The 26687-nt window shown below is 38.6% G+C and overlaps 1 protein-coding gene across 3 annotated transcripts in view; it reads left to right on the top strand.

Moving 5' to 3' along the window:
- THSD7B (thrombospondin type 1 domain containing 7B) overlaps positions 1 to 26687 on the top strand; it is a 733398-nt gene that overhangs the window by 601969 nt on the left and 104742 nt on the right. For all 3 annotated transcript variants that reach the window (XM_039494616.1, XM_039494617.1, XM_039494618.1), the window contains one exon: positions 13090 to 13268. In XM_039494616.1, the coding sequence (XP_039350550.1) occupies positions 13090 to 13268 (179 nt within the window). The remainder of the gene's footprint in view (positions 1 to 13089; positions 13269 to 26687) is intronic.

The following is a 26687-nucleotide window of genomic DNA, read 5'->3' as shown; positions in this document are numbered from 1 at the left end:
GCCTGAACATCTACACAGCCTGAGCCCTGCAAGTCTGAGTCAACTGACTTGGGCTCAGAGACTTGGTGCCAAGGGTTTTTTCTTGATGTGTACACCTACCCATGGAAGTTTTATACATGGTGGACTTGCAATGTTAGGATCTATTTATCTGCACCATTGGTTATGGCCTAAAAGATTCTTAAGGTACAGGTTTTCAGTGGGGATCCTGACTAATCTGAATTTCATACACATACAGGTGTTTGTGTACACACTGATACAAATTTGGCCTAAAGTGTGGATATGCATCATTAACCATGTCTGCAAAAGATACAGAAATTATAAAACTTGACACTTCTCTCTGAATGTATCATTTTGTTCTTGGAGAGTGATAGGGTTTCAGGTCATTGTGTGATATACAGTACCATACTGTTCTGTTTGTGCTGTGTTGTCTGGCCAACGCAGCAAGAGTTCAGAATTCCCAGACCTCAGGTTGAAATGTAGGTTTGTTTTTGTTACTTTAAAATGTACTTTTGACTTAATAAATGCAGAGGTCAGTATCAAAGGAGAAAATTAATTGTAGAACCTACTAATATTAACATTTCAGCCAAATAGTGGATGTCAACTTGATTTTTTTTTTTTAAGGAAGAAAAAACATAATGCAAAATCAGCACCAAGAAAACTGCTGTTTCAGAGCTTGTAAAGGCTCTAAAATTGAAGAATAAAAGCAACTTTTGGATAAATTTCAATAATTATAATGATGAGTTAAACTTACTGTCTTTTTTAAAAATTTATTCTCTGGTCTGTTTAGAATCTATAATCAGTGTGCTACAGATAATGAAGGAATACAACTTTTTTGTTCAGAAAAGAAAGCCAGAGTAAATTAGTCAATGTGATTCAATATTTGAGCTCAGTGAAATATTTATTGTAAAAGGTTTGGGGGGTGTGTGTGTGTGTGTGTGTGTTTTTTACAAAGTTTTGATATTATAGTATCTCTTAAATCTCCAAAAAAGCAAAATAATGGTGCATCTGACACCTTAAATCATTACATGCTGCAAAAGGGTAGGAGGGAGTGATTGCTCAGTGGTTCGAGCATTGGCCTGCTAAACCCAGGGTTGTGAGTGTAATCCATGAGGGGGCCATTTCGGGAACTGGGGTAAAAATCTGTCTGGGGATTGGTTCTGCTTTGAGGAGTGGGTTGGACTAGATGACCTCCTGAGGTTCCTTCCAACCCTAATATTCTATGAACATTCATTCAATTGTAATATCACATGCATAAGAGTCCTTTGAGTTAACTTACATTGTTATCAATTTAAAGACACTAAGCCCAATTCCATTTGCTCTATTGGTTTAGCATTATAAAATACTGGTACAACAGTAACAAGTTTGGATCTCATTTTCCCTTAGTGACTAGTTCTCATCAAGGATAACAGCCTACTCTTACTGTCAGCTCATGGAGCTAATTTCTTAGCTTTAGTGGTAGAAGTCTGTGATTGATGCAGAGGGCCCTGAGCAGAAACCTGTGATGAGGGTTGTTACACAACCCAAATGGATTCAGTGGAGTTGAACTGGTCTAATGGACCAGATGGCCCACTGATGTGTGTTGCATGTTTCATCAGGACTTGTTAATAAAATTATTGCTGTTAGATTTGTGGAACCATATAGATTTACTTCATTAGTATTAATTCATATATGTTCACATTCAGTTGCCAACTAATGTAAATATTAATCACATGAGTAAAACTAATAGATCTTTGTTTTTTTTCTAAATTCAGTCTATATAATTAGAAACAGTTCCTCCGTTTGGATTTCCCGAGCTGCTTGTTTATTTAAGCTGAGCTATTTTGTTCCACATAGTTCAAAGGAAATTAATGGTGGTGTTATCAGTGGCCCTTGAAGCGATATACAGAATTATACCTATAGTCTGTAATCAAATCACCCCTTCTCTTTGTTAAACTAAATAGATTGATCCTCTTGTGTCTGTCACTATTAATCTTCTCTAAAAGGCCCTCCAATTTTTCAACATTCTTCTTGAATTGTGACACCAGAACTGGACACAGTATTCCAGCAGGAGTCACATTAGTGCAAAATACAGAAATAAAATAACCTCTCCACTCCTACTCACACAGGGAGCTCATGTTCAGCTGATTATCCACCATGATCCCCAAATCTTTTTCAGAGTCACTGCTTCCCAAGAAAGGGTCCCCCATCCTGTAAGTATGTCCTACATTCTTTGTTCCTAGCTGGATATATTTTCATTAAGCCATATTAAAAGGCATATTGTTTACTTTCACCCTGTTTACCAAGTGATCCAGTTCACTCTGTGTTAGTGACCTGTCTACTTCGTTATTTGTGTCATTTGTGAGCTTTATCAGTGATTATTTTATGTTTTTTCCCCAGTCATCAATAAAAATGTTAAATAGTGTAGGGCTAAGAACCAATCCTTATGGGACCCCACTAGAGATACCCATTCAATCATGATTCCCTGTTTACAATTACATGTTGAGACTTATCAGTTAGCCAGCTTTTAATCCATTTAAGATGTGTCATGTTAATTTTGTGTTTCTAGTTTTTTAATCAAAATGTCATGCAACACCAAGTCAAACACATTACAGAAGTCTAAGTATATTACAACTGCACTATTACCTTTATCAACAAAATTTATAATCTCATCAGTAAAAGATATCAATTTAGTCCAACAGGATCTATTTCATAAATTCATGTTGATTGGCATGAATTATATTGCCCTCCTTTAATTCTTTATTAATCATGCCTCATATCACTCCACTGTCTTGCCCAGGATTGATGTCAGATTGACAGGCCTGTAATTGCTTGGCTTATCCCATTTATCCTTTTTAAATATTGGCACAATATTAGCTTTCTTTCAGTCATCTGGAACTTCCCAGGTGTTCCAAGACTTATTTAAAAGCAACATTAACAGTCCAGCAAGCTCCTCAGCCAACTATATTAAAACTCTTGGATGCAAGTCATCCAGACCTGCTGATTTAAAACTGTCTATTTTAGTGTAGGTGCTGTTTAACATCCTCCTGAGATACTAGTAGAATGAAAAGAGTGTTATCATATGATATGTCTATATCACATGCCTTTTCCCCCAAATATATAACAGAAATATGTATCTACTTTTTTGCATTGTTATTATTTCTACCATTTCCATTTAGCAATGAACAAATGTCATTGTTAGGATTCTTTTTATTCCTAATATACTTTAAAAACTCCTTCTCACTGTTCTTAAATCTCATGGTCATAGAGATCTCCTTGTGTCTCTTTGCTTTCCTTATCAATTTTCTACAATTCCTAGCTTCTGATTGATATTAATTACTATCAACTTTCCTTTCTTCCATATGCTATATGTTGTTTTATTTCTTAAAGCTGCCTTCACATCTCCTCCAAACCAGGTCAGTTTACTAACCAATACAGACGTCTTTCTCAGTTGTAGGATTGTGGTTTTGGGGGCATGGAGAAAAGTGTTCTTAAACCATTAGTTTATCAGTCACGTTTTTTTCAGAATAAATTGTTCCTCTGAGTTGATTTGGCTCATCATTGTTTAGCTTTGTGAAATTGGCCCTTTTAAAGCACCAATTTTATGTCACTGGTCTGTTTTTTATTCTGCTTGCACATTATATATGTGATCAAGTAATGATCACGTGTACCTAAGTTGCCATTAATTTTTAGATTGGTAATCAGTTTCTCTTTATGGGACCAGGTCTAATATAGAATTTCCCCATGTTGGATGCAATACTTTTTGAGTTAGGGAATTGTGAGTTATAAGAAGATTTCAAGGATATTTTAAACTGGCAGCCTAACTTCCAGCATATGTCACTCAGATTGAACTCCCCTGTGATTATACAGCTTCCCCCCTTCCCCTACATATTATATTAAGGAGCCAGTCATCCTGTTCCCTAGTGTGATTTGCTGGTCTGTAGCAGATACCAACTAATATCCCATTTTGTGCTTTATCTGTTAAACATAAATAAGGATTCAAGATAATTTTCTTTTAAGTTATCAGTGACTCAGAAATAGGTAATGCCATTTTTACTTAGACTGTCACCCCCCTCCTCTTTTGCCCACTTGATCCTTCCTAGAGAGGTTATAATCATTTATTTTAAAATTCCAGTTGTGTCTCTCATTCCCTGCAGGTTTCAGTAATACTAACTAGATCAAATTTATGCTGATAAATGAACAATTCCAGTTGCTCTTGTTTGTTACCCAAGCTCCTAGCATTGGTGTATAGGCAATTAAAGAATTTCTTCTCTTCATGTCCTTTGGTTCCTTGATCAATTTTGTATTTGGCTTCCTAATTTTGTGCTCAGTACTCTTATCTTCCTTCTTCTTTAGCCTCCTGTTCTTTTATTAGTTTAATAGCCTCCTGGCTACTCCAGCCAACCAGTCCCTGAAAAGATTGGTTCCCCTGCTGCAGATGTGGAATATACAGTATGCAAAGTATACAGCCCTCTCTCTCTCCATAGAAGATGGGTCAGTGTTCCACAAAACCAAAACCCTCCAGCCTACACCACATATCTAGCTAGCAGTTCACTTCCAGAATCTTCTGTCTTCCTTTTCTCGTGGGACAGGAAGTATCTCAGAAGATTGCTTGGGCATTCTTTAGCACGCTCTGAGTTCCTGAAGTTATCTATGATCTGTGAGATATCCTATGATGCAATGTCTTTAGTGCTGATATGAACCATCACTAATGGATTGTTTCCTGTTGGATAGGTTTTTGAAGTCAATCTGTGAGTCACGACTCCTTTTCTGGCTCAAGGAAGGCAGAATACTGTCCTGTTGTCTGTCTATTCCTTGAAGAATGTTATTTCAATTCTGCTGAGTATTGAATCCCCCAAGAAGAATCGTATAGCTTTCTTGGATGGCTGGAGAACTCTTTGTGGTCAGGCTTGATTTTTTCTTACAGGTTGAGTCAAGTTGCCATCAGTGTGTCCCATATGTGTCTCCATTCCCTTTGACCAACTGGATCTTGAGAAGTATCTTCCACAGTTTCCATACTGAGGACCTAGTATTGATTGGAAACTTCTACCTGTGTGGAATTCCTCCTGGTCCTCTTCTCTCTGGTGGCTACAGTCTGCCCATTCTCATCTGTCCCCAGCTGTATTGCATTTTGGGGTTGCCTAACAGGGATAGAACTGTTAGAAGTTGGTTAATTGAAATAATAAAATACTCTTGTGTGGATTCAAATGAGTTGAAAGCCAATTCAATATTAAGTGTATTGGTTTCAAAAACTGCTTAAGAAAAGGTATTTATTTTCAAATCACTTTAAAGTCAACCTCATGGAATGCTTTTGGCACTTTTGTTTAATACTGTGTTCAAAAAATTTAACTTTAGCAGAACAACAACCAGGCAAATATCAATATCTTGTATTAGGTGGTATTAATGTCATATAGAGCCAATATTAAAGGCTCAACAACAAACTATCTCAGTGCAAAGGAAAAATAGTAAGATTAGCAAGAGGCCAATATGACTCCTGAGATGAAATCAGACTTTTCTCTTCACTCCCATTTTGCTATGCCAATAATACAACTTTTGATAATGTTCAGAAAATCGTATTATATTTAAATTATTGAATTAAATATTACAATTAATATATTCAATATATAGATATGTCTTGTTTGTTTTGGGGTGTGTGTGGTTTTTTTGGTATAGTATGTATGTATGTTGCTTCCTAAATTGCCAGTGCTGGAAGTCAGTAGCCAACATCTGGGATTATCATGCATGTCTAAAGTGGACTCCCTTCAACCTGCTGGTTGATGCAGAGGCCAGCTGCTTGAGTCTTCCACCAGACAAGCTGGCTGGCTCCTGTAGGGGAGAAACACCACACATCCCTCCTCCCCCCTGAAGTCTCCCACAGGGGAGACAAACTAACTAGCTTCCACAATTCTTCCACCCTAGAGAAGCTGGTCTAGTGGACAACCAGGCCAGCAAAAGCTGGCTTATTCATTTGGGGCCAGAGACATTTGGGAAGCCATCTGGCTAGAAATATTTTATTCATTGAATTCCAATAATGGGACATCCATAAACAAGTCTTTATATTTTTAAGCCCCTCTGAGGATAGCTGTTTATCACATTTAGATTCTTGCAAAGAAATGTGTATCCACTGCAATCTCTGAACATAGGGACCTCAGCGTATGAACCCCTTAGTGGTTAACAAAACAAATAGTAACTATCTGCAAGGACAAGGGCAGGAAAAGATAATTGTCATTCTACTTCCTTTGAAGGTGAAATATTGCTCAGTCTTGAGAACTGGTTCTGCTTTGGAATTATTCTACTGGTACTGCCATCAGGATTTATATAGTATCTGTGGGGAGGGATTATCAGTTTATCACTGAAAGCAAAATAGAATAAGTTGGACTTTCAACACTAGAAAGTTTTCACAGTTAAGAGGTCTGGTGAAGGATCCCAATTTAGCTGTATTGGAAAGAAATACCATTGATTTCTTCAGTTTTATTTGTTATATTCATATTCCTTACTACTCTCTAATGCCATGGTAACTCTTTCTGTTATAAATTTAGGTCTTTCTCTAGACCTCACACCTGTAAATACTGTTTAAAGACCCATTTTGCCTCCACAGGTCAGTTGATAACCTTTCTGGTTAATCCTACTTTGAAACAAAGCACTTTTTGTTCCTATTGATAATCAATTACCTGGGCTGTCACACAGCCAATAAAATTGATATTTCACATAATTTTAACAGAGCTCCAGTTCTGCATAAAATGTGATTTACAAAAATCTATCACTGGCAAAATTCTTTTTCTTTTCATAATTCATTGTAAATTGCTTTGAATGGCAGCCTCTTTAGTTGGTACAATAATAGTAGTGAGATATCCCAGGGGTCCGTTTTTTGCCCCTATATTGTTTATATAATATAAGAATACAGGGCATGCAAAATCCAAAGATCTCAAAATCTGCCACGAACACCGAAAGTGAAAGAGTAGCAAGTAACAAATGATGAAAAACGATGACTAATTCAGATGGCTTTGGAATAATAAATGAAAAGGCTGCTTAACACAAGCCAATATAAAACTGTAGATCAGACTGTAACAAACTAAAATAGAGTAAGTTTTAAGTGGAACAGTCATGCAAGTTTAGAAAAGAGTTACAGTAGGAGCAATTGCGGAAAAATTACTGCAGCTGTCACCCTTATTGTCTGCCTCCAGTTTAAAAAAAAAAGGGAGGGGGGACATTTCAATGAAAGGAAGGCAAACTACTATTATTGGAAACCGCAGAATCAGCAGGTTCAACCTTTGGCGTGGGGCACCTTGCATAGCTCAGCAGTGGCATATCTAGAGTATTCAGAAGCCGTGTTTGATGGTATCATAGGGCCAAGCTTCTCCCTGGCTCCAAAGCATATGCTGCCACACCCAGTCCTCAGCAAAGAGGTTTACTCTCTTAACAGAGGTTAACAAATATGCAGAAAATAGTCTGAACTCTGTCCTTGGCCCCAGGCTTCAGACCACCCCTACCAGAGAGCTCTGGGAATCAGCTGTACTCTCTTCCTGGAGCAGCAACCACAGGGCTACTTCCTGAGCCTTTGGCTCATTGTGCCAGGGACCCACCACAGGAGCTAACTCCATGTCAGTGTGGATTTCCCTCCCAGGGCTCAGCATGTCTTAGTGCTTCCTCCCTCCAACTGCCCAGGTGAAGCCCAGCCCTCTTTAATTAGTTGGATTGGGCTCACCTGCTCCGATTCAGGGGAGCTGGGCTTAGTCTATCCACGGGGGCTTTTGCAGAGCCTTCAACTGCTGTGACTGTCACCCTGATGTTGAATGGGGACATCCTTCTTGTTAAAAACTCAGGCATAATCAAGTCTACGGTGAGATCCTTTGAATACAATATTTGCTGTTTGCATTGGCTTTACACTACTAGAGCTGAGTTGAATATTTCAACTGAAAAACATTTTTATTTAAAAAAAGAAAAATCTGTGAAACTGTTCTTGGAACTGTTTTTTCCATTTTCTGACCAGGAAAGAGAGGGTGATTCAGTGGTTAGAGTGCTAGCCTATGATATTAACTGTGATATTAATATAATTGCTTTATGCCGACCAAAGAACAGAAACAAGGATTCTAATTCTGAAAAGCTCCCTTATGAGGAAGGCACAATCTGAGATTAATAAAAACTCAGTATGTAAGTGCAGGTGAAAACTAAAAAGTCAGATACCTCATAAGGAGTGACGAGGGGAGGGCTGCTGAGAAGCGCATGATTAGTGTGAGAACCAAAGGGAACCTATCCAGGTTGCTAAGTCTCTTCCAGCACAAGAGGATTCACAAGCTCCAATGGAGATCACCAGATGTGACTGTCAACCAGATAGATCATGTGAGCACAGCTAAGAGATTGACATCTCCTTTGAGAGATGTCAGAGTCAGCAGTGAAGTGGATGTTGGCTCAGATCATTATCTTTTAGTTACAACATTACAACTCAGATTTAAAAAGATCCCGAAGGCAGACAAAAAGAGTATTATAGCAATAGAGCAGTTCCAGGACAAAGAAAAGCAGATCAGATTCCAGACTGCCATTTAGCAACCTTTCCAGTGTTTTACAGGACCAGGCTGATGAAAGTCTGGAAGAAGACTCTAGTCGCTTTAGCAAAGGAAGTAGTGGGCCAACAAAGAGGGCAGAAGAAAGATGCCTGGATTACATCTGGACCATGGGCAGTGATTGGTGAAAGGAGAGATCTCAAGGCAAAAAAGGAAGAATTCAAGACACAGGCAACACTTTCAGATGTAGATGTAAGATATAGAGAAAAGGACAAAGAAATACAGAAGTGATACAGGCAAGATAGAAATCCTTGGGTTCAAAGAGAAGGCTGCTGTGGCAGAAGCAGCAGCACAAATTGGAGACTTCAAGCAACTCTACAGAATAGTGAAAGACCTCTCAGGAAGATCCAGATTGTCACAGGTGATGCCCTCAGGAACTATGTGGAGGTCTCAACTGGCTCTAGGTAGCTGGAACTGGGTTGGTTCTCTGCCACCATTTATCACTAGACTCCACCTACCCCTGGGCTCCACCTCTGCAACCCCAGTACCTTTTCAGGCCTTTGGCTAGGCCTGAGGGTTTTCCAGGCAGGAGCTCCCTGGCTCCCTTGCCCTATTCCCCAGCACTGCTCTACTCCGGTACCTTACTCAACTCCCAGGCAGCTAGGCTCTTCTTTCTCTGTGCCTAGAGAGAGACTGCCTGTGCTCTCGCCCACAGCCTCTTTATAGGGCCAGCTGCGGCATGATTGGGGCATGGCCCAGCTGTGGCTACTTCCCCAATAAGCCCAGGTTTTCCCCTACCACAGCCCTCTCCCAGGGCTGTTTTTAAGCCCTTCAGAGAAGGACCGGGTGGCCACCCCGCTACAGCCCAACAAAGGGTCTTTATAAATCACTCCATCCAAAGCTCCTCATTGGCTTTTCTAGGAGTTTCCAGTCTATTCTGTCCCTGACCCAGACCTTAAACAGGCTGGGAAATTATATCTGGAGGTTCTGGAGCCATGGTTGCTATAGTCCTGGGGGAGGACCCCTATAGGCTCAGTTCTGTGTTCCAGGAGCTATCAAACTCCAAAGGGGAATACACAAAGGAGCATACAACCTACTGCATTCACTTTGGTCTTCATAGCTGGGATTCCAGCTTGTCCCACCTTAAGTTATCTCTCACAAGAGGTCCCTGAACAAATTTGGCAGAAAATACATCTCTGACCCTGACAACCTGATCCAGTCTCCTCAAAGTCATGAAGCTCTAGCCTGTGGTTAGCTTTGAAAATTCCCCTTTAACCAGCACTTTCTATTGCTGTAACCACAGATGATATGGGCCTCAAAAACATCAAAAGAGTGAAAAAACACGAGGCAAGTCTTGGAGAAGTTGTCTTGTCTACACCTCTGGAATTAATAGCCAAATTATACCAAATGGCCTCAACAGCTGCTATAGGCTTCAACAATCCATAAAAATAATTAATTACCTAATAAATCATTCACCCACTGTTCTCACACACATCCTTTCTCTAGTTCTCAAAATACATTCAAATAGATCTCATAACAGCTGTCAGCCTAGTTCCTTCAGAAACAAGAACTAAGGGACTGGTTAATTGGGTAAAGGTGTTCATGGCCTTTACTGTGTGAGAATTCACAACTTGTTTTCCATCTCAAAGCAGAAAGTTTGCTTTGCAACTTCACTATAAAATCCATTTAAAACAGACACAGTTGACGTTTATACTGTTGTGTTCTCATATGGGCTGTTTCTCCCACATCAGTACAGAGTTAGTGCAGCTCTGGCCTGGTCTACACTACGCGTTTATACCGACTTTATCAGCGTTAAACCGAATTAACCCTGCACCCATCCACACAATGAAGCCCTTTATTTCGATATAAAGGGCTCTTAATATTGATATCTGTACTCCCCGACGAGGGGAGTAGCGCTCAAATCGGTATTGCCATTTCGGATTAGGGTTAGTGTGGCCGCAATTCGATGGTATTGGCCTCCAGGAGCTATCCCACAGTGCACCATTGTGACCGCTCTGGACAGCAATCTGGAGTCAGATGCACTGGCCAGGTACACAGGAAAAGCCCCGCGAACTTTTGAATTTCATTTCCTGTTTGCCCAGCGTGGAGAGCTGATCAGCATGGACTGTACGGGAGATACCAAATCTGATCGCTTTATGGGGAGACAAATCTGTTCTATCAGAGCTCCATTCCAGAAGACGAAATGCCAAAGCATTTGAAAAAATCTCCAGAGGCCACAGCAGGAACTCAACACAGTGCTGCGTGACAAGTGTAATGGAAAGCCAAAGAATCAAATGGACGCTCATGGAGGGAGGGAGGGGAGACTGAGGACTCCAGCTATCCCACAGTCCCCGCAGTCTCTGGAAAGCATTTGCATTATTGGCTGAGCTCCCAATGCCTGAAGGGTCAAAAATATTGTCCCGGGTGGTTCAGGGTATATGTCGTCAATTTACCCCCTTCCACCCTGTGAAAGAAAAGGGAAAAAAATAGTTTCTTGCCTTTTTTCAATGTCACCGTATGTGTACTGCATGCTGCTGGTAGACGCAGTGCTGCGGCGCTGAACAGCAGCATCCCCTTCCCTTCCTTTCCTGATGGCAGACAGTGTCACTGGCAGTTCCTTGTGACTGATAGTGGTTAAAAGGCACCTCCTAAGGATGACCTGTGTGTTTATTTCCATCTTCTCCAGACTTACAGAATGGCAGATACTGGTTCTGGCTTGTACATTTTGGCTCATGGTGTAGATAGTGTTTCAGCTGGTGTCATGCTAGCTCCATAGGATTCAGATTTGACAGACAAGTGGATTGTTTTTCTGATACATTATAATAAAGTTATTTTGGGAGATTAATATTTCCTTAAGACTGAATTGTGCCTGGCTGTTCCAGATATAGACAAGACAGGGAGGGTGCAAGCAGGGGCGGCTCTAGGCACCAGCGGGCCAAGCGCCCGCTTGGGGCGGCATCCTGGGGAGGGCGGCATTTGGCTCCGGTGGAGCTCCCGCCGGCATGCCTGCGGCAGGTCCACCGGAGCCCGGGACGAGCGGACCTGCCGCAGGCATGACTGCGGCGGGGCCGGTCTTCCCGGCTCGGTTGAGCTCCCGCAGGCATGACTGCGGCAGGTCCGCTCGTCCCGGGCTCCGGTGGACCTGCCGCAGGCATGCCGGCGGGAGCTCCACCGGAGCCAAATGCCGCCCTCCCCAGGATGCCGGAGCCGCGGGAAGAGGGGACCCGCCGCGGGACTGGGGAAGGGCGGCGCAGCGCTCCGCGCTGCTTGGGGCAGCCTACTTTGTAGAGCCGCCCCTGGGTGCAAGAAACTCACTCTCTTGCATTCCTCTGCAAGAATTGACAGTCCCTCCCCTCCCCCCACCCCGGAGCACAGAGACTTGTCTCTGAATGGACAAATGGGCTGTTTCCATGACCATTTGGCTGTCTTGGTCTCTCTCATTGGCCCAAGATCCCTGCCAATAGGACCACATTAAATTAGCACTAGCACAATCAGTAAAGTAAGAAAATCCAGTTTTTTATAGTGCAAAGAATGTGCAGAGGGGATAGGCAGGATGAAAATGCTAAAGGGAAAGTATGGAAAACAAAGGGATCAGAGATAGAGTAGAGTTGTCACCATTTCCATCATTACATTCTCTGCTGTTAGCATGCGTGGGCCTTCTGATATGGTGGCTGATCCTGCAGCCAGTGATCTATTGTTGTGGCCCGTTCCATTCTATCGTGGCCCCCTCCCCCATACAAAATGTTTAAACCAAAATAATATCTAAAGACGTGAAAATGGGCGAATAAAAGTATTGGAAGAATACAATTTGCAGTAAAATAAGCAAGAACACATGGGGGCAGCTACTTCCATCCCAGTCACCAAAGACAGAGAACACCATGTCAGTTTAGATCTAGGGTGCTCACACAGTCCCCTAGAGTGAACTTAGTTTTGCGCAGACTCTTATAGGGTATGCAACTGCCACCTAGCGGTTACTTCCAATAGTTATTTATTTTCAGTGTAACTCTCTTCTTATCATGTTATCTTTAGTACACCTCTACCTCGATATAACGCTGTCCTCGGGAGCCAAAAAATCTTACCGCGTTATAGGTGAAACCGCATTATATTGAACTTGCTTTGATCCACTGGAGTGTGCAGCCCTGCTACTCCCCCGCTCCTCGGAGCACTGCTTTACTGCGTTATATCCAAATTCGTGTTATATCAGGTCACGTTATATTGAGGTAGAGGTGTATTATTCAAGTTTATCATGTCTTCCATGAGATTATTTTTTTAAATAAATCCTAGCCACTGTTAGCTCTAGCCAGTACTGCCATAATTGTCACGAAAAGTATCTTCAGCATACAGTAATTCTTCTCTTGATACCAGTGTAACAACTGTTATTGTTAACTGAAGTTATCTGTAATTCTCCCCTCAATATCTGTAACACTTACTATATCTTCCCACTTTCTTCTGTCCTATAGAACATTTCTAGTTAGTCTTGTATAGAGTATTTCTAGTTAGATGATTCTCAAACTGTTACTTACATTACTCTGAGAAGTTTGTGAAGAAAAGAAAGTTACAGTTTATATCATATTGCTTTGACTAAGATGTCTTTTCTGAATTTTTGTTTTAGGATACATTGAAGAATCTTGTGTAATTCCTTGTCCATTTGATTGCAAACTAAGTGACTGGTCTAGTTGGGCCTCTTGTAGTTCTTCTTGTGGAGCTGGAATGAAAATTCGATCCAAGTGGCTTAAAGAAAAGCCTTACAATGGAGGTCGTCCATGCCCAACACTGGATCTGAAGAATCAGGTGAGGTGTATTAAGTAGCCAATAAAATATAATCAAATATCTTTGCTTTGATCAGTGTGCTGTAAGGGGCCATTAAATAAGTACTGTTCTCAACCAAATAGCTTATGGAGTTTACGGTTTCTATAAAGTAGTTACTGAGGTAGGTCCTCAAATTTCATTTTGATATGCTTCTAAGAAAAACTCCAAAGTATGATGATAAAAAAATCTTCCATGCCTTAAGTTATGGTCTTAATTTAATGTTTTTGATCATGTCTGACTTGATCATTTAAAAAATTGGTCTTCTTTAATTGTTTTTAAGTATTTCAAAAGATAACATTTTTGCTAATTAAATCATACTGGTTAGAATTGTGCAAACTATTACTATTTATTTTTTAAAGGTACTATAAAGTTACTATGAGACAATTACAAGATAATTTTCAGGAATGTGCACTAATGCATGTAAGTATAACACTAAACTATTTCAGATGGAAAATTAGGAGGAAAACATTTCTTCAAATAATATTGTAATTTAATACAGTGAAAGAAGATTGTCTATTAAAGCTGACATCATAATATATAAGTAATACATCTCTTCTTTTTTTATTTGTTTCCAAAGACTACCACAACAAAATCATTCAGTATCACTGTAAATTTTCCCTTAATTTTAATGTCAGGTATTTGTAAATGTTCACTTTTACTCTATCTCACCTGGAGGCAGCCATCTAATTAAGAAGGCAAGGTTCATACAAATACAGTACCTGACATAATTCCCTGGGATTTCACACTCTTGAGCCCATCATATCCAACACAAATTCAGCTCCTATGATTTGCACACTGTACCCCTCTAAACAGCAGGGAGCAGCACATCCTGGCACGTTTCTGCACTTGGGGTTAGATATGTGTCTGGCAGAGGCATGGCGGATCTATACAGAGTGCATGTACAATGGACCACACACCTGTGTGGGTGGAGAAGAGTGACAAACCACATCCATTACTCCTGTCTGTATCCAGGCCCTGTAATAGCATCCCTAGGCCTTTGTCTGGGGTATCCCGATTTGTATGTGACTGAGAATTCTGCTCCAACTGCCACTTTTGTTGTTGTTTTATTATTTGTATCATGGCAGAACCTCAGAGCCCCAGTTGCAGACCAGGACCCTATTGTGCTGGTCATTGTACAAACAAAGAACAAAAAGACAGACCCTGTCCCAAAGAGCTTACAATCCAATTACATATGTTGCACCAGCAAATTGCTATTTATTCATTCATTGTGAGGCCAAGATTTACCTTTTAAATATTTTAGTTTAAATTCATTTTAATTGTAAATCAGGTTCATAGGATTTCATTGTCTTCATTTTTCACTCTGAAAGTCATCTTTGTAACATCACTTTGGGCCAGACTTGCATTCAGTAGTGCCCATTGAAGTGAATGGAAGGCACACGCAAATCTTCACCTCACTGTCGCATGAGTGTTATTAAAATACAGTACTGATTAAAGCTGTAATGTATGGAAATGCCCTGTACTGTTAATCTGCATATGTTTAATGTCCAAGAATGACATTATAGGAAAAAATACCATGACTGAATTATTACCCTAAAAAAAGTCAACATTTTAGAAACAGCTACCTAAATAATGTTATGTGTGGAAAAAAGACTAATAGTGTTTTCATATCTGTTTTGATTGATTTTACACACTTGTACCCTAAATCAAATCGATAAAGCATTATTTAAAGTTTTTCCTTCTCTCATATCTCAGTAGGTTCAGTCTGTCAAAATTAATTGGCAAAGGGACAAAAACACATATATTTTATGGAACTTTGCAATAATGTTATTTGTTTAGGTCTTTCTTTATCTAATACCCTGCAGGTCCCACAGCTAGAGGAACCACTCATTTATATTGCAACTGTGGCTGCAGTAACTGCATTCTGTATGACGGTTTTGAAAGCCTGGATTCGAAGTGGCTTAATGTTGTTCACAATTTATCCTTTTCTCCTTCTAGATATAGACAACCTTTTAAATCTTTTTATTGCTTTCTATACATTGAAAAAGAAAGATGGCAGTCTAACAGTAGTGGTAGGTTCTCAGGAAATATAATATGAGAATGCAGGTAGGGTTCATTATATCCATACCTCAGTGCTTTCCCTTACAGAGCAGGCAGATCACCAAAGAAGCAAAATGTTATTCTACAGTAACTCATACAGGGAAAATAAGCTCCTTTCATAATGAAAGGATATGAACTCTTGTCACCCAAAGATACAGTAGATGATGTCTATTAAAAATAAATCTATTTTTATAAAGTTTTCCCTGTCCCTTGCCTATTAGATTATCTAATTTCAAACCCCTTTTAGAAGGTATTAAGGGAAAGAAACAGTCAAAAGTTGAGAATTATTGACTTTTTGGGATTCACTGGTGTATAATCCTTGCCAAGAAACATGACTGTTAGTGATCTAAATGGAGTTGAGTTTTTTTGCCTCCTTATCTAGGCATATGAGATGTGATCTAAAGCCCTTTGGATTTACTAGAAAGACTCCCACTGACTTCTCTGTGCATTGGAATAGGCCTATGAATGGAAAGTCCTGATGTCAGTAGAACTGCATCAGATTCTCTAGTTTTCACTTGGATAATAGGCACACCTGCAAGGTGGCATGAAGTTAGGTTTCTATCTGTGATGATCATGACTAGTCCCAAAATAGGATTTGTATTTCCCAACTGATGGTTAGGGAAGACCATTTGGATTTCATACATTCAAAAATTTTAAGGCCAGAAGGGACCATTGTGATCATTTAGTTTGACCTTATTTATAATGCCAGCTGTAGAACTTCACCCAGTAATTCCTGCATCAAGTCAAATAACTTGCAATGAGCTAGAGCGTATCTTTTGGAAACACACCAAGGATGAAATCCTGAAGTCATTGGGAGTTTTGCTACTGACTTCAGTGGAGCCAGGATTTAACCTCTAATCTTGATTTAATGACAGTAAAATCTGAAGAAGCCATCTCATCCCTAAGAAAGTTACTCCAGTGATCTAATTTAGATTTGTCAAACTTCAGTTTCCAGTCATTGGCTCTTGTTATACCTTTGTCTGCTAAATTAAAGAGGCCACTACACAGAAATTTTCTCCCCCTGTAGAAACTTTCACTATGATCAAGACAACTCTTAACCCTTCTTTTACATTAAACATTTTTAATCGTTAAATCATTCTTGTAATCCTTTTCCAAACTCTTTCCAGTTTGTCAACACCATTTTTGAAGTGTGAACACACGAGCTTTAAGCAATATTGCAGTAATGATCTCTCTGATGCCGCGTACTTCTGTTCAATATTCTCCTGTTTATACATCCAAGGATCACAACTGTCTTAGCCACAGCATCACACTGGGTGCTCATGTTCAGTAGATTATCAGCCAAGTCCTCTTCTGAGTCATTGCTTTTCAAAAGCAAGTCTGAGAGCTGGGCAGAGAATTGTAATTCATTTTGCAGAGGTTTTTTGTTTTTCAAAATTTGGTTTAATTCAGATATTCCAAAATACCAAAATTCTCTGAGGAATGAAATGGGAGCCCGGGCTGCTGAGCAGTGTTGAGCCTGGAAACGCTGGCTTCCTAGAAGCCCACCACGTGGGTTGCTAAGGATCTGGATAGGCAAGTTGTCAGGAAACCTGCTTGGTTTTCATCATAATTTCATTGAAATTGACATTTCTCCATAGAATGCTTCCATTTTGATGAATCAGAAAATTTTGACAATTTTTTTTTCCAGTGAGCTCTAGACAGTCCCTATAAATCTGATCTACATTTTCCGTTCCTAGCTTACATTTAGCTGTGTTAAAATGTATGTTGTTCAAGTGAGCCTGTTTACCAACCAATCCAAGTTCCTCTGTAGAACTCACCTGATATTATTATTTACCACTCTACCAATTTTTTGTCATATGCAAACTTTACCAGCAATGATTTTATATTGTTTTTCAGATCACTGATAAATATATTGAATAGTATTGGGCCAGAACAATTTCCTGTTTGACCCCTGTAGGATGACAATTTCTCATTTACAATTATTTTTAGAGACCTGTTTTTCTAGCTTCTACTTCTAGCCCTGAGATACTATTATGCCTTTGTCTGCTAGTTTAAAGAGCCATCTAGTATCTGATAAACTCTCTCCATGTAGTTACTGATAGACTTTAATCAACTTGCCTCTTTACTTTTTCTTCAATAACCTAAATAGATTAATCTTCTTAACTCTCTTATTTTAAGGAATGTTTTTCATACCATATTAAATACAAGGTTCTTGTATCTCTTTCTTGAGCGTCCTCCAATTTTTCAACATCATTTTAAAAGTGTACACACCTGAACTGATGTAATAGTCCAGTAATGGTGTCACTAATATTTTATTCAGCGTTGATATCACTTTCCTACTCCTGCTTGATCTTCCCCTGATTTTATTTCAGAGTATTTTGACCAGGCCTCTAGGCTCAGGTTTCCCATTGGAGATTGCAGAAAAAACTTGGGTTCCAAAGTTTTAGGGGAGAGGGAAGGATTTTAGCATCTGATCCTGTGACATGTTTTGTGCCCTTTCAAGTTATTGGGTACCTCAAAATCTTGTAAGACTCGAGGAGACACTGCACCTTACAGGAAGCATTCAGCAGCTCATGGTATCGGCTGTTAGTCTTTGCCATAACTTCTAACCATCTGTCTGTGCCATAGTTGTTTGTTTTTTCTAAGCATGGAGCCCTTTTCTCATAGTAAACTAATCCTCTAATACTTATAATAAACTAATTCAGTGAAAAGTCTTTGCGTCTCATTCATGGAACCAGCTGAGAATTACAGATTTGGTGGAATGAATCAGATCCTCATGGATTTCTGCTATGATTTTGTGTTACTTTCTAATACATCTTAGATTAAAAAACAAAATCCTTGTGGGCTGTGTGTGAGGTATTCTAATCTAATCATTTGATCTACGCATCTTATCATTTAAATTGCTTAACATATTTCCCTGTGAAATCAGTTGATTAACTGTGGCATTTTAAAGAAATGTACAGCCAGTGTTTTAACACAAACCTATGTAATATATTGTATCACTTTGGTTTTAGGACCCAAAGTGCTAGAAATTGTTTTTGCAATACCTTCAACATTAAAAGGAAACAGCATGTAAAAGTTCAGTACCAATTATTTATAAACAGATGATTGGATTATAGGGTTAGTTGCCAGATATTCTCTGCTATGCTGTGCATGTTAGAAGTTGCATAACATTTATATTAATACCTTTTTGGCCCTTATTTAAATATGCAACACAGCATGCACCTGCTAAACTGTTCAATATGTAGTTCTACAGGATGGAAGGTTAAATACGAGCTAGAGGGGGTATATAGCTTGAATATTTTTATATGTTTTGGGGATTACTAAAAATGTATCTTATTTTAAAGACTTGTGAATTCTAAGGATCATCTCTTTGTTGATTGCTCAGAAATATATTGTTGGCAAGTTGATTTTCCTTGCTGAGAACAATAACAACAAATATTTTATTTCCTGCATTCTTTAATACTTCTTGTGCATATTTAACAACATATTCTTTACAGGAATTGGTAGTCTTACTAGATCCAAATATAGGAGGAAAATATCTGGTAGCTGAAATTTAGATTTTGCCTTGATTTAAAACGAACATGTTATCCTCACTGACAGTTTTAAGTGTTCACTCCAGAAAGGAGAATGGATACATTGGAATATGAGAAGTACAACTACCTTACACTTTACAACAGATCTGCTTCTTCTGAAATATATGCTATACAAAAAAGCTACATGAAGAAAATGTTACAATTTTGAAGCAGAGCTCTCAGAAGTTTGAACATGCCAAAGTTAAGGCAGCTTGAATTTTTATACCCTTTTGCCATTCTAGAAAATGATAGAACTGTTTTTTACTCAAACTTTAGAAAAAAATCTTTTTGGTCTAACAACAAATATGCCAAATTTCAGCCCCAAAGATGAAAATATGCCAAAGTTGTCAGTTTCTGAAAGCAGCCTCTAAGAGATGAAGGAATGAGCAACATTAAATAATTACCACATCCTACTGTCTTGAATCCTGCTCTCACTGCAGAAGTCCCTTTGATATATAACTGGCATTGTAAGAACCGTAACCATAATGGAGCAAGATGTCATGTCTTATCTTAGGTCAACATATGGAACAAGGTGCATACTTATGTAGAATCAGGCATTCTCAGAAAACAATGACTTTCATGCACAATGAAGGATTTGAGAAGCAGACAGATAGCACTGCAACATTTTCCTCTTTTTCTGCCATCATCCTGTATACAAATCCTTATTTGCAGGACCTGAGTTAAAACCTCTTACATGTATCTATCTGTCCGCTGGTTGATTGTGACTAGTAGATAGATTTCATGTTTATTCTCTTAATTTTGACTGTGTCCCATGCAATTGGGGTCAATTTCAGGCTTACTCTTTTCTTCAGGTAAGTGCATGATTAGGGTCTATAACTACGTCAAGAATATCTGTAGTAAAGCACTCACTGCAGTCCAGTGTGCCCTGCTCTAACAGAAATGAAAACCAGAATTCTGCTGGTTGCACCCTTCCCCCACTCCTTTCCGAAGGCACAGTTAGGTGGATCTTACATTTTTATTGGACTGGAGTTCTATGCAGTCATTTCTGTGCTCTGTCAAACTATTGTATCAATAACAATAATGTTATGCAGTTATTTATATGCTTATTTTATCTACTATATGTAGTATATATGGAATGCAGTATACTGCTGACCAGTAAGTAAAAGAACCATCATTGATATTGATAGATTGCTACACTGAGAACCTTGTTGAGATGGGAGAAATAAAAACTGCAAGTTCTGGCTTTGCTTAACTGGGGAAAGAAACCTTGTGTTTTTTTCCGGTGGCTCTGCCATTGTACTTTCTTTGATTTTCTTCATGTCGAGTTCAGTTTCAGATACCTAAATCCTGCCCTTAACCTCAATTTCTCCTATAGAAAAAGAGATGTTTTTCTCTTATTTCCAAAGTAAAAAGATAGAACTATAGTACAGATAGTATTTTTTCCAATTTTAGTCATTTTTAATAATATAGAAAAAATGATTTGTTTGGATTTTTTTCTACAGCTCTGTGGAAAAAATTCTCAGTGGCAAAAAAACCCCTAAAAAAGCCCATATTCCATATAGACTTTTTTGCTAAAACTAAAATGAGTTTTTGAAGTGATTACAATATATTTTCCATCAGGATAACCATCCACTCCCTGAGTGGAGAAAGAAAGCAAAGCCTGACCTTTGTAGTCTGCCTGTTAGACCCCCCCCCTTCCTTTTGAAAACGTGAAAGCAAACCTACATTGAGAATCTTGTACCACCCCATCAGATTCGCCAATTTCCATGAAGACTGCAGACTTATCCTCTATTGGATACGTCTGGACAGTGGGCTGTGTAAGGCAATCACAAATTCTGCATTCAACTTCAATAAGCTATTTTCAAATGGAAGGATTCAAGGATATAAAGATACTTCTGAGGGAACCCAGAGTTGCCTTTTTACTTATGACTTGATTTTCATAATTCTGCAGTCTGCTTGGAAACTGGTGAATCTGATGGGGTGGTATAATGTTCTTGGTGTAGGTTTGCTTTCACATTTTCTCAAAGCAGGGAGTGTAACAGTTTTCTATTGAATAGGGGTATTGCATAGGCCCACTTTCATTCATGAGAACTAATTTTCCATGCAAAAATTGCCCAGCTCAGCAATTTGTTGGAAAGTACACTTGTTTCACTTTATACTGTATGCAGTTTTTTCACCCTTCCCTATAATTATACCTGTTAACTTTCAAGCTCTGTAGTGCCTTTTATCTGAGCATCTGAAGGGACTTTACAAACCTTAGTTATGTCTCATAACACTCCTCTACCTCACAGTAATTACTATCTTCCACTTACAAAGGACTAGACAGAGGTACAGTCTGGCCCAGTGTTACACAGGGAACCAGTAGACGAGCCAGGAATAGAACCTAAAGGTATTAACTGGCAACCTCTTGCCTTACTGACCAGATTGCATTCCTCCATCTATTAAAATCACTATAAACTCTTTAATTAAATGTGCATTCCAAGAGTTTTTGTTGTTGTAAAAAGAAGTTGTATATTTAATTCTCTATCTGTTGGATTGAAAATGTGCCAGTAATGGCATCTTCTGATTGAAATTCTGTGTTGGCTTTTTTGAAGGAAAAAAACCCTATATCTTTTATGACCATGCACTAGAAAATGCAGTAACAGAGTAGGAAATGTACGGAGATTGTTTTATTCTGAAATGCCACTAAATGGAAAGGCAGATGTAGAAGGTCAAGTTGCCCAGTAGAAAAAGTATTATCATTTTACCTCAGGAACTGAAGTTAAATTAGTTTGGGCAGTATTTTTAAGGAAAGAAGTTTGGTTTGTGCCAAATCTCTAGTGGACAGTATGTCATGTTGCAAGACTGTGTGTCATAAATCAGTGTGACAATGGCTAAGACTGAGGCTGAACTTACTCTTGCTTGTCTTTGTATTAGGAGCAAAGGAGCACAATAGGATTGATGCCTTAGTTATTCCTTAGCAGCAGATTTAGTCTTTTTTTTTCCTGTTTGTTCCATTAAAAAGTTTTCTAATGCTTCTTTGCAAAGTCTTTCCAGTGTAATATTCAATACCCTTTGTCTCTGTATTCTGGAGAACAGTCACACTCATTCTGAAAGGTAAATATTATGTCACATAGTTAAAATCATGCTAGTCCAATGATTTGGACAAAAGCAAGAACGTGTACAGTTAAAGATGCCAATTTGTCCTTAACTCACCCCGTTGTACCCCCAACCTAGAATACAAGACTCTGAGGACCATGGATAACCTTTTCTGTACATATTATAAGAGATGTGATAGCATTATCTAGAAATAGGGTGAGCCAAAGGGAGAGAAAATGTATGAAGTCCTTTGCTTTGGTAAATTTAATTTAAGATTGTAGGATTTTTTTGTGTTTGTCTTTACTTTCTCATATAGTTATATATAAAAGAACAAAAAAAATTCTAAAGATTCTCTTACTGACAATGTAACCATGCTTGTGTTGTAATGGCTACAAAATAGGGATGTGTCAATTCCTTTGGATCATATTCTGAGTGAACCAGCACCTAACAGAAATTAATTATAATTCTATGCTGTTCTGTAACACCTTCCATCCAAGGACTCCAATTTTTTTCCATGTATAAATGAAATAAGCTTCACAACTGTACTGAGAGGCTGATAAATATTATCCCCACTTTAAAGCTGAGGAAACTGAGGCATGTGATGTTCCCAAGGTCTCCTGATTCTCAGGACTTTGCTTTTTTGACAATACCATCTTTCCTTTCCATTGTCAATTGTTTAAACATTGTTACATTATTTAGGTAAAAATCTTTGTTTTGACATTTATCAGGTCTTCAGTGTTTTTTGAACCACTAAAGTTATCTTTGGAATGGGTATAATTCATGCTTTGCTATATTGGTGAAGAAAGTTTCACTGACCTCAAGACTTATTCTCTCCAGGCTTTTGCTCATGAGGATACAAAACAAGGAGAGCAAGTTAAGTCAGAAAGAACACATCTTTATACCCATGATTGGGCTTATGTGATGTGCTCCCATTCACATTGGCAGATAAACCATCATGGATGAAATGCATGCTGTTCAGAAACAATGGAGCAGTTATTATACCCACTGGCCAGCCATTCCTCATATGCTAACTTCAGAAGCCAGCAGGAGGACTACATGCTTAGCTTATTTCAGCAAGAAATTAGAGTGAGGGATCTCAGGGCATGCTGAGGTCACATGTATCACTGCCATGATTGATCCAGTTGAGGAAGCCAGGAACTGTGATATGAGTGCTCTCTCTGTGGTAACAATATTACACAATCCTTTCATTCAAGAGAACTGCTGGAGTACTGCTGCATTCAGGGCCATTTGTGTCATCTCTGCCCATGGACACATTTCACCATTGGTTAATAAGTACGAGTTGGACCCATTCTATTTTTTCATTTGGACAAAATACAGTGTAGATACAAGGGTATTTAAAGTTCCTATTGATGTTCTAGTCTGTTGGTTCTGTGGACCCTGCACCAATTCAAATGAGCTAGTACAGTATCATTGTACAGCTGAATGTTGTTGAGTTAAAATTATTGCAGTATTCAAAATGCAATGTCTTCTTTATGGGAGAAGAATGCAAGCTGTGAGGAAGAGGGAGTCATTTTGGTTAAAGGCACCAATCTACAGTGAGAAATAAATTCCTGTGACATATTTGTTTAAAGTGAACATTCCTCTATATTACAAAGCATGGCTTTTAATTACACTGCCTATATAAGATTTCCTATATTTGTACAATGCAGAAAAAACATGGTTATGTTATCCTGTAATGAAACCTTTTCTACATTCTACAAGAATTTATCCTTATTCACAGGAGTAGTCCCATTTCTTTATAATACAGCAGGATACTGATTTTATGTGTAGGCCACCAGATCACCTCTTCACACTGTTCCATTCTATGCATCCGAAGAAGTGAGCTGCAGCTCACGAAAGCTCATGCTAAAATAAATTTGTTAGTCTTTAAGGTGCCACAAGTACTCCTGTTTTTTTGCGGATACAGACTAACACGGCTGCTACTCTGAAACTCTTCACACTTATATCAGAAAGACCATTGTAACTAGGGCAGATTTATTTTTAATTTTTTTTAAATTACATTGTTGATCAAGAAAGCATCAAATATTAATAAACCCTCCCCAACCATCTATTTTATTATCCAGTCTATAGCTACAATACACTGTAATCAGTCTGATCGATATTTTAAAGTAAAATAAACCATCTCTACAGTGAGATAACTTTGACTCCTATTAAATTTAAATTAAAATGGCAAATTAATAAACTTCTGACTAGCTAGGCATTTAACAGAAATTACAACTGACCTTAAACTATACCTTTTCAAATCTAATGCCATTTATAATGTCAGGAAAGATAAAACAGTCTGAACAAAATAATGTTCTCAGCAAACTTTTCCACATTACAGGATGCCTGAATAAATCCTCCCATTGTGACTTGAGATTTGACTGTGTAAGAAGTCTCAGTATAATTAAAAGGTGATTTTTGTAGTAGTCTATAATACCCCGTTTTGGTTCTTTGTTCAGTCTCTTAAATGTTTCTTGCAAAACTGCTGGACTTAAATACAACATATGATATCTCTTAAGGAATGACTTCTATTTATAATACATATAAAATATGAACATGCAGTATCATTTACCTTGTCAGGTTCAATTATTAGTCTGATATCCAGGTGCTTCAGAGAAAGACATAACAAACAAACATGTTGACAAATCCTCAACTGGTGAGCTGATGTCAATTGTTGTAGCTCCATTGACTTCAATGGAGTGATAACAGTTTACACAAGCTGAGGATCTGCCCCATGATGAGCATAGTCAATTGTGTAATGTTGTATGTGCACACATGACCGTATGTGTGTAAGCAAGAAAGAGACAAGTGTGAAGAGGTAGACACCTGCAGGTGATCAGGTATTACCCTGAAGAATTTGAGTTATTGCACTAAGCTTGCACAACTACTGCTATTGCTAGAAGTCAGGAAACTATCCAACCGTTTTTCTAAAAAGTCTAGGTTTTTTAATGTCTCCTGTGGCATTGATTGCTTCTTTTTAATTGTACAATGAAAAATTGTACTATGAAAAATGCAATGCAATTAAAAAGTCACAATATACACACAAAGGTATCTGAGCTACCACATTTATCTTCTGTCCCATGCACAGAGGAAGACTGTGGGATATCACATGCCACTAAGTGGTAATTGTAGAAAAAGACTGACTTTTAAAACTGGCCCACGCATACTGTAGTATTGGTATTTCTTTTACTTATTCCAAATTTCCTAACCATCCCCTTCTTATAAAAGGAGAAAATCAAAAGTGTTCATTCAGCTTTTTATTCATTTGAAAACCTCAGTTAAGGTCTCTCCAGCTTTTCTCCTTTTCATGCTAAATAAACCTAGTTTTTGCGATCATTATATTGTAGATATGTATGTTGGTACTTGGGCTGAGATTTGCTAGAACAGTGCAAGGGACTTAATCACATCTTTTCAACCCATTTTAGTAGAAGACATGTGGCTAAATTCCCTCTACTGCTTTGAAATCTCCAATTAAGTTCTGCCATGTGGTACTTCTTCCCATCTTTACTGACATTAGCAAAACTGGCTGAAATACTCCATATACATAGACACATACACATATCCATGTACATGGATGAAACCATTTTTAGAGCTAACCTGTTCTATTTTCAGTATCAATCAATGTAAACACACACTCAGATAGTTCCTGTTCACAGTTTCTCCTAAATTGCCTTAACTGGAGGATCCTTCAAATTAAGGGTCTTGTAGCCTGATCTATAGAGTATGAATAAAAATTCCTAGTTATCACTTTGAGGGTTAACAGGTTCTTGTCCCAAGATCAGGTCGAGTATTGTTAAAATTATTATATAGTTGGGAACCCCAATGTGCACAGGTGCAGCACTCCCTATAAGAACTCACTTATATTTACAAATAAATAATGTATTAATACATTTAGCAAAGTCACACCCGCTCTAACTCAGTAAGGTAGATAGAGATAACACAGAAAGTACATCTGAACATCCATACTCACACCATCCCCTGTGGAACAACCTGAAATGTTAGCCATTATCTTCCTCATCACCCTCACCTTCCTCATCTTCACCAGTGGCCATCATTCTGGCCCCTCCCAAGAGCTACATCTCTCTCTCCTACTGCCCGAGGATGCCACTTTTATAATATATTATGCTGATGTTGTTATGTCTAATGCATATTCAACAGGAGTTTTTCCCTTCTTCCTTACTTGTACTTCCTTCCCTTACCAATGTTAAGGTGTCCTCCTTCTATAGGTTAGTGTATTTATGATTTCACCCCATTATCATATACGGCAATTCATTGCCATGACACTCTTGCAGTCAGATATTCCATCCAAAACCTTCCATAAGCTGGTGTCTGTTCATGTTTTGTGGTTGGCTGATGTCATTATGGACAAAATCCCCCCCTACACTCTACTTCCAGTCCCCCAAAACTTATGAGTTACCTAAGTTTATCTATGCCAAAGTTGATAGGCCTCAAGCCTCATGCTAACTGCTGAAGCCAGTGTCTTACAGGATACAAGCCTGTACGTTCCTTGCATTACTGCTGAATCTAATAAAGCAGAATATAATGCAAAGCAGTGAATGTAATAGACGTAAGCTGGCCCACTGGGCTGCAGGCTAAAAATGAATCAACAGAGTTAAGACTTTGATTTAAGGAAGTTATATTTCACCTGTAATCAAGATGTTGAAGGGAGCAGATTAGTAAGAATTGGAAGTGGAGAACAGTGGGGTCGTAAATGGTGAACTCATTGAAGCAGACCAATAGTTAATTGTACAAAGGCATTCCAGAG

This window comes from Mauremys reevesii, linkage group 11 (genome assembly GCF_016161935.1).
Source record: "Mauremys reevesii isolate NIE-2019 linkage group 11, ASM1616193v1, whole genome shotgun sequence".
Taxonomy (NCBI): Eukaryota; Metazoa; Chordata; order Testudines; family Geoemydidae; genus Mauremys; species Mauremys reevesii.
Note: the sequence above shows the minus strand (reverse complement) of the source record. Positions and strands in the feature narration are given on the sequence as shown.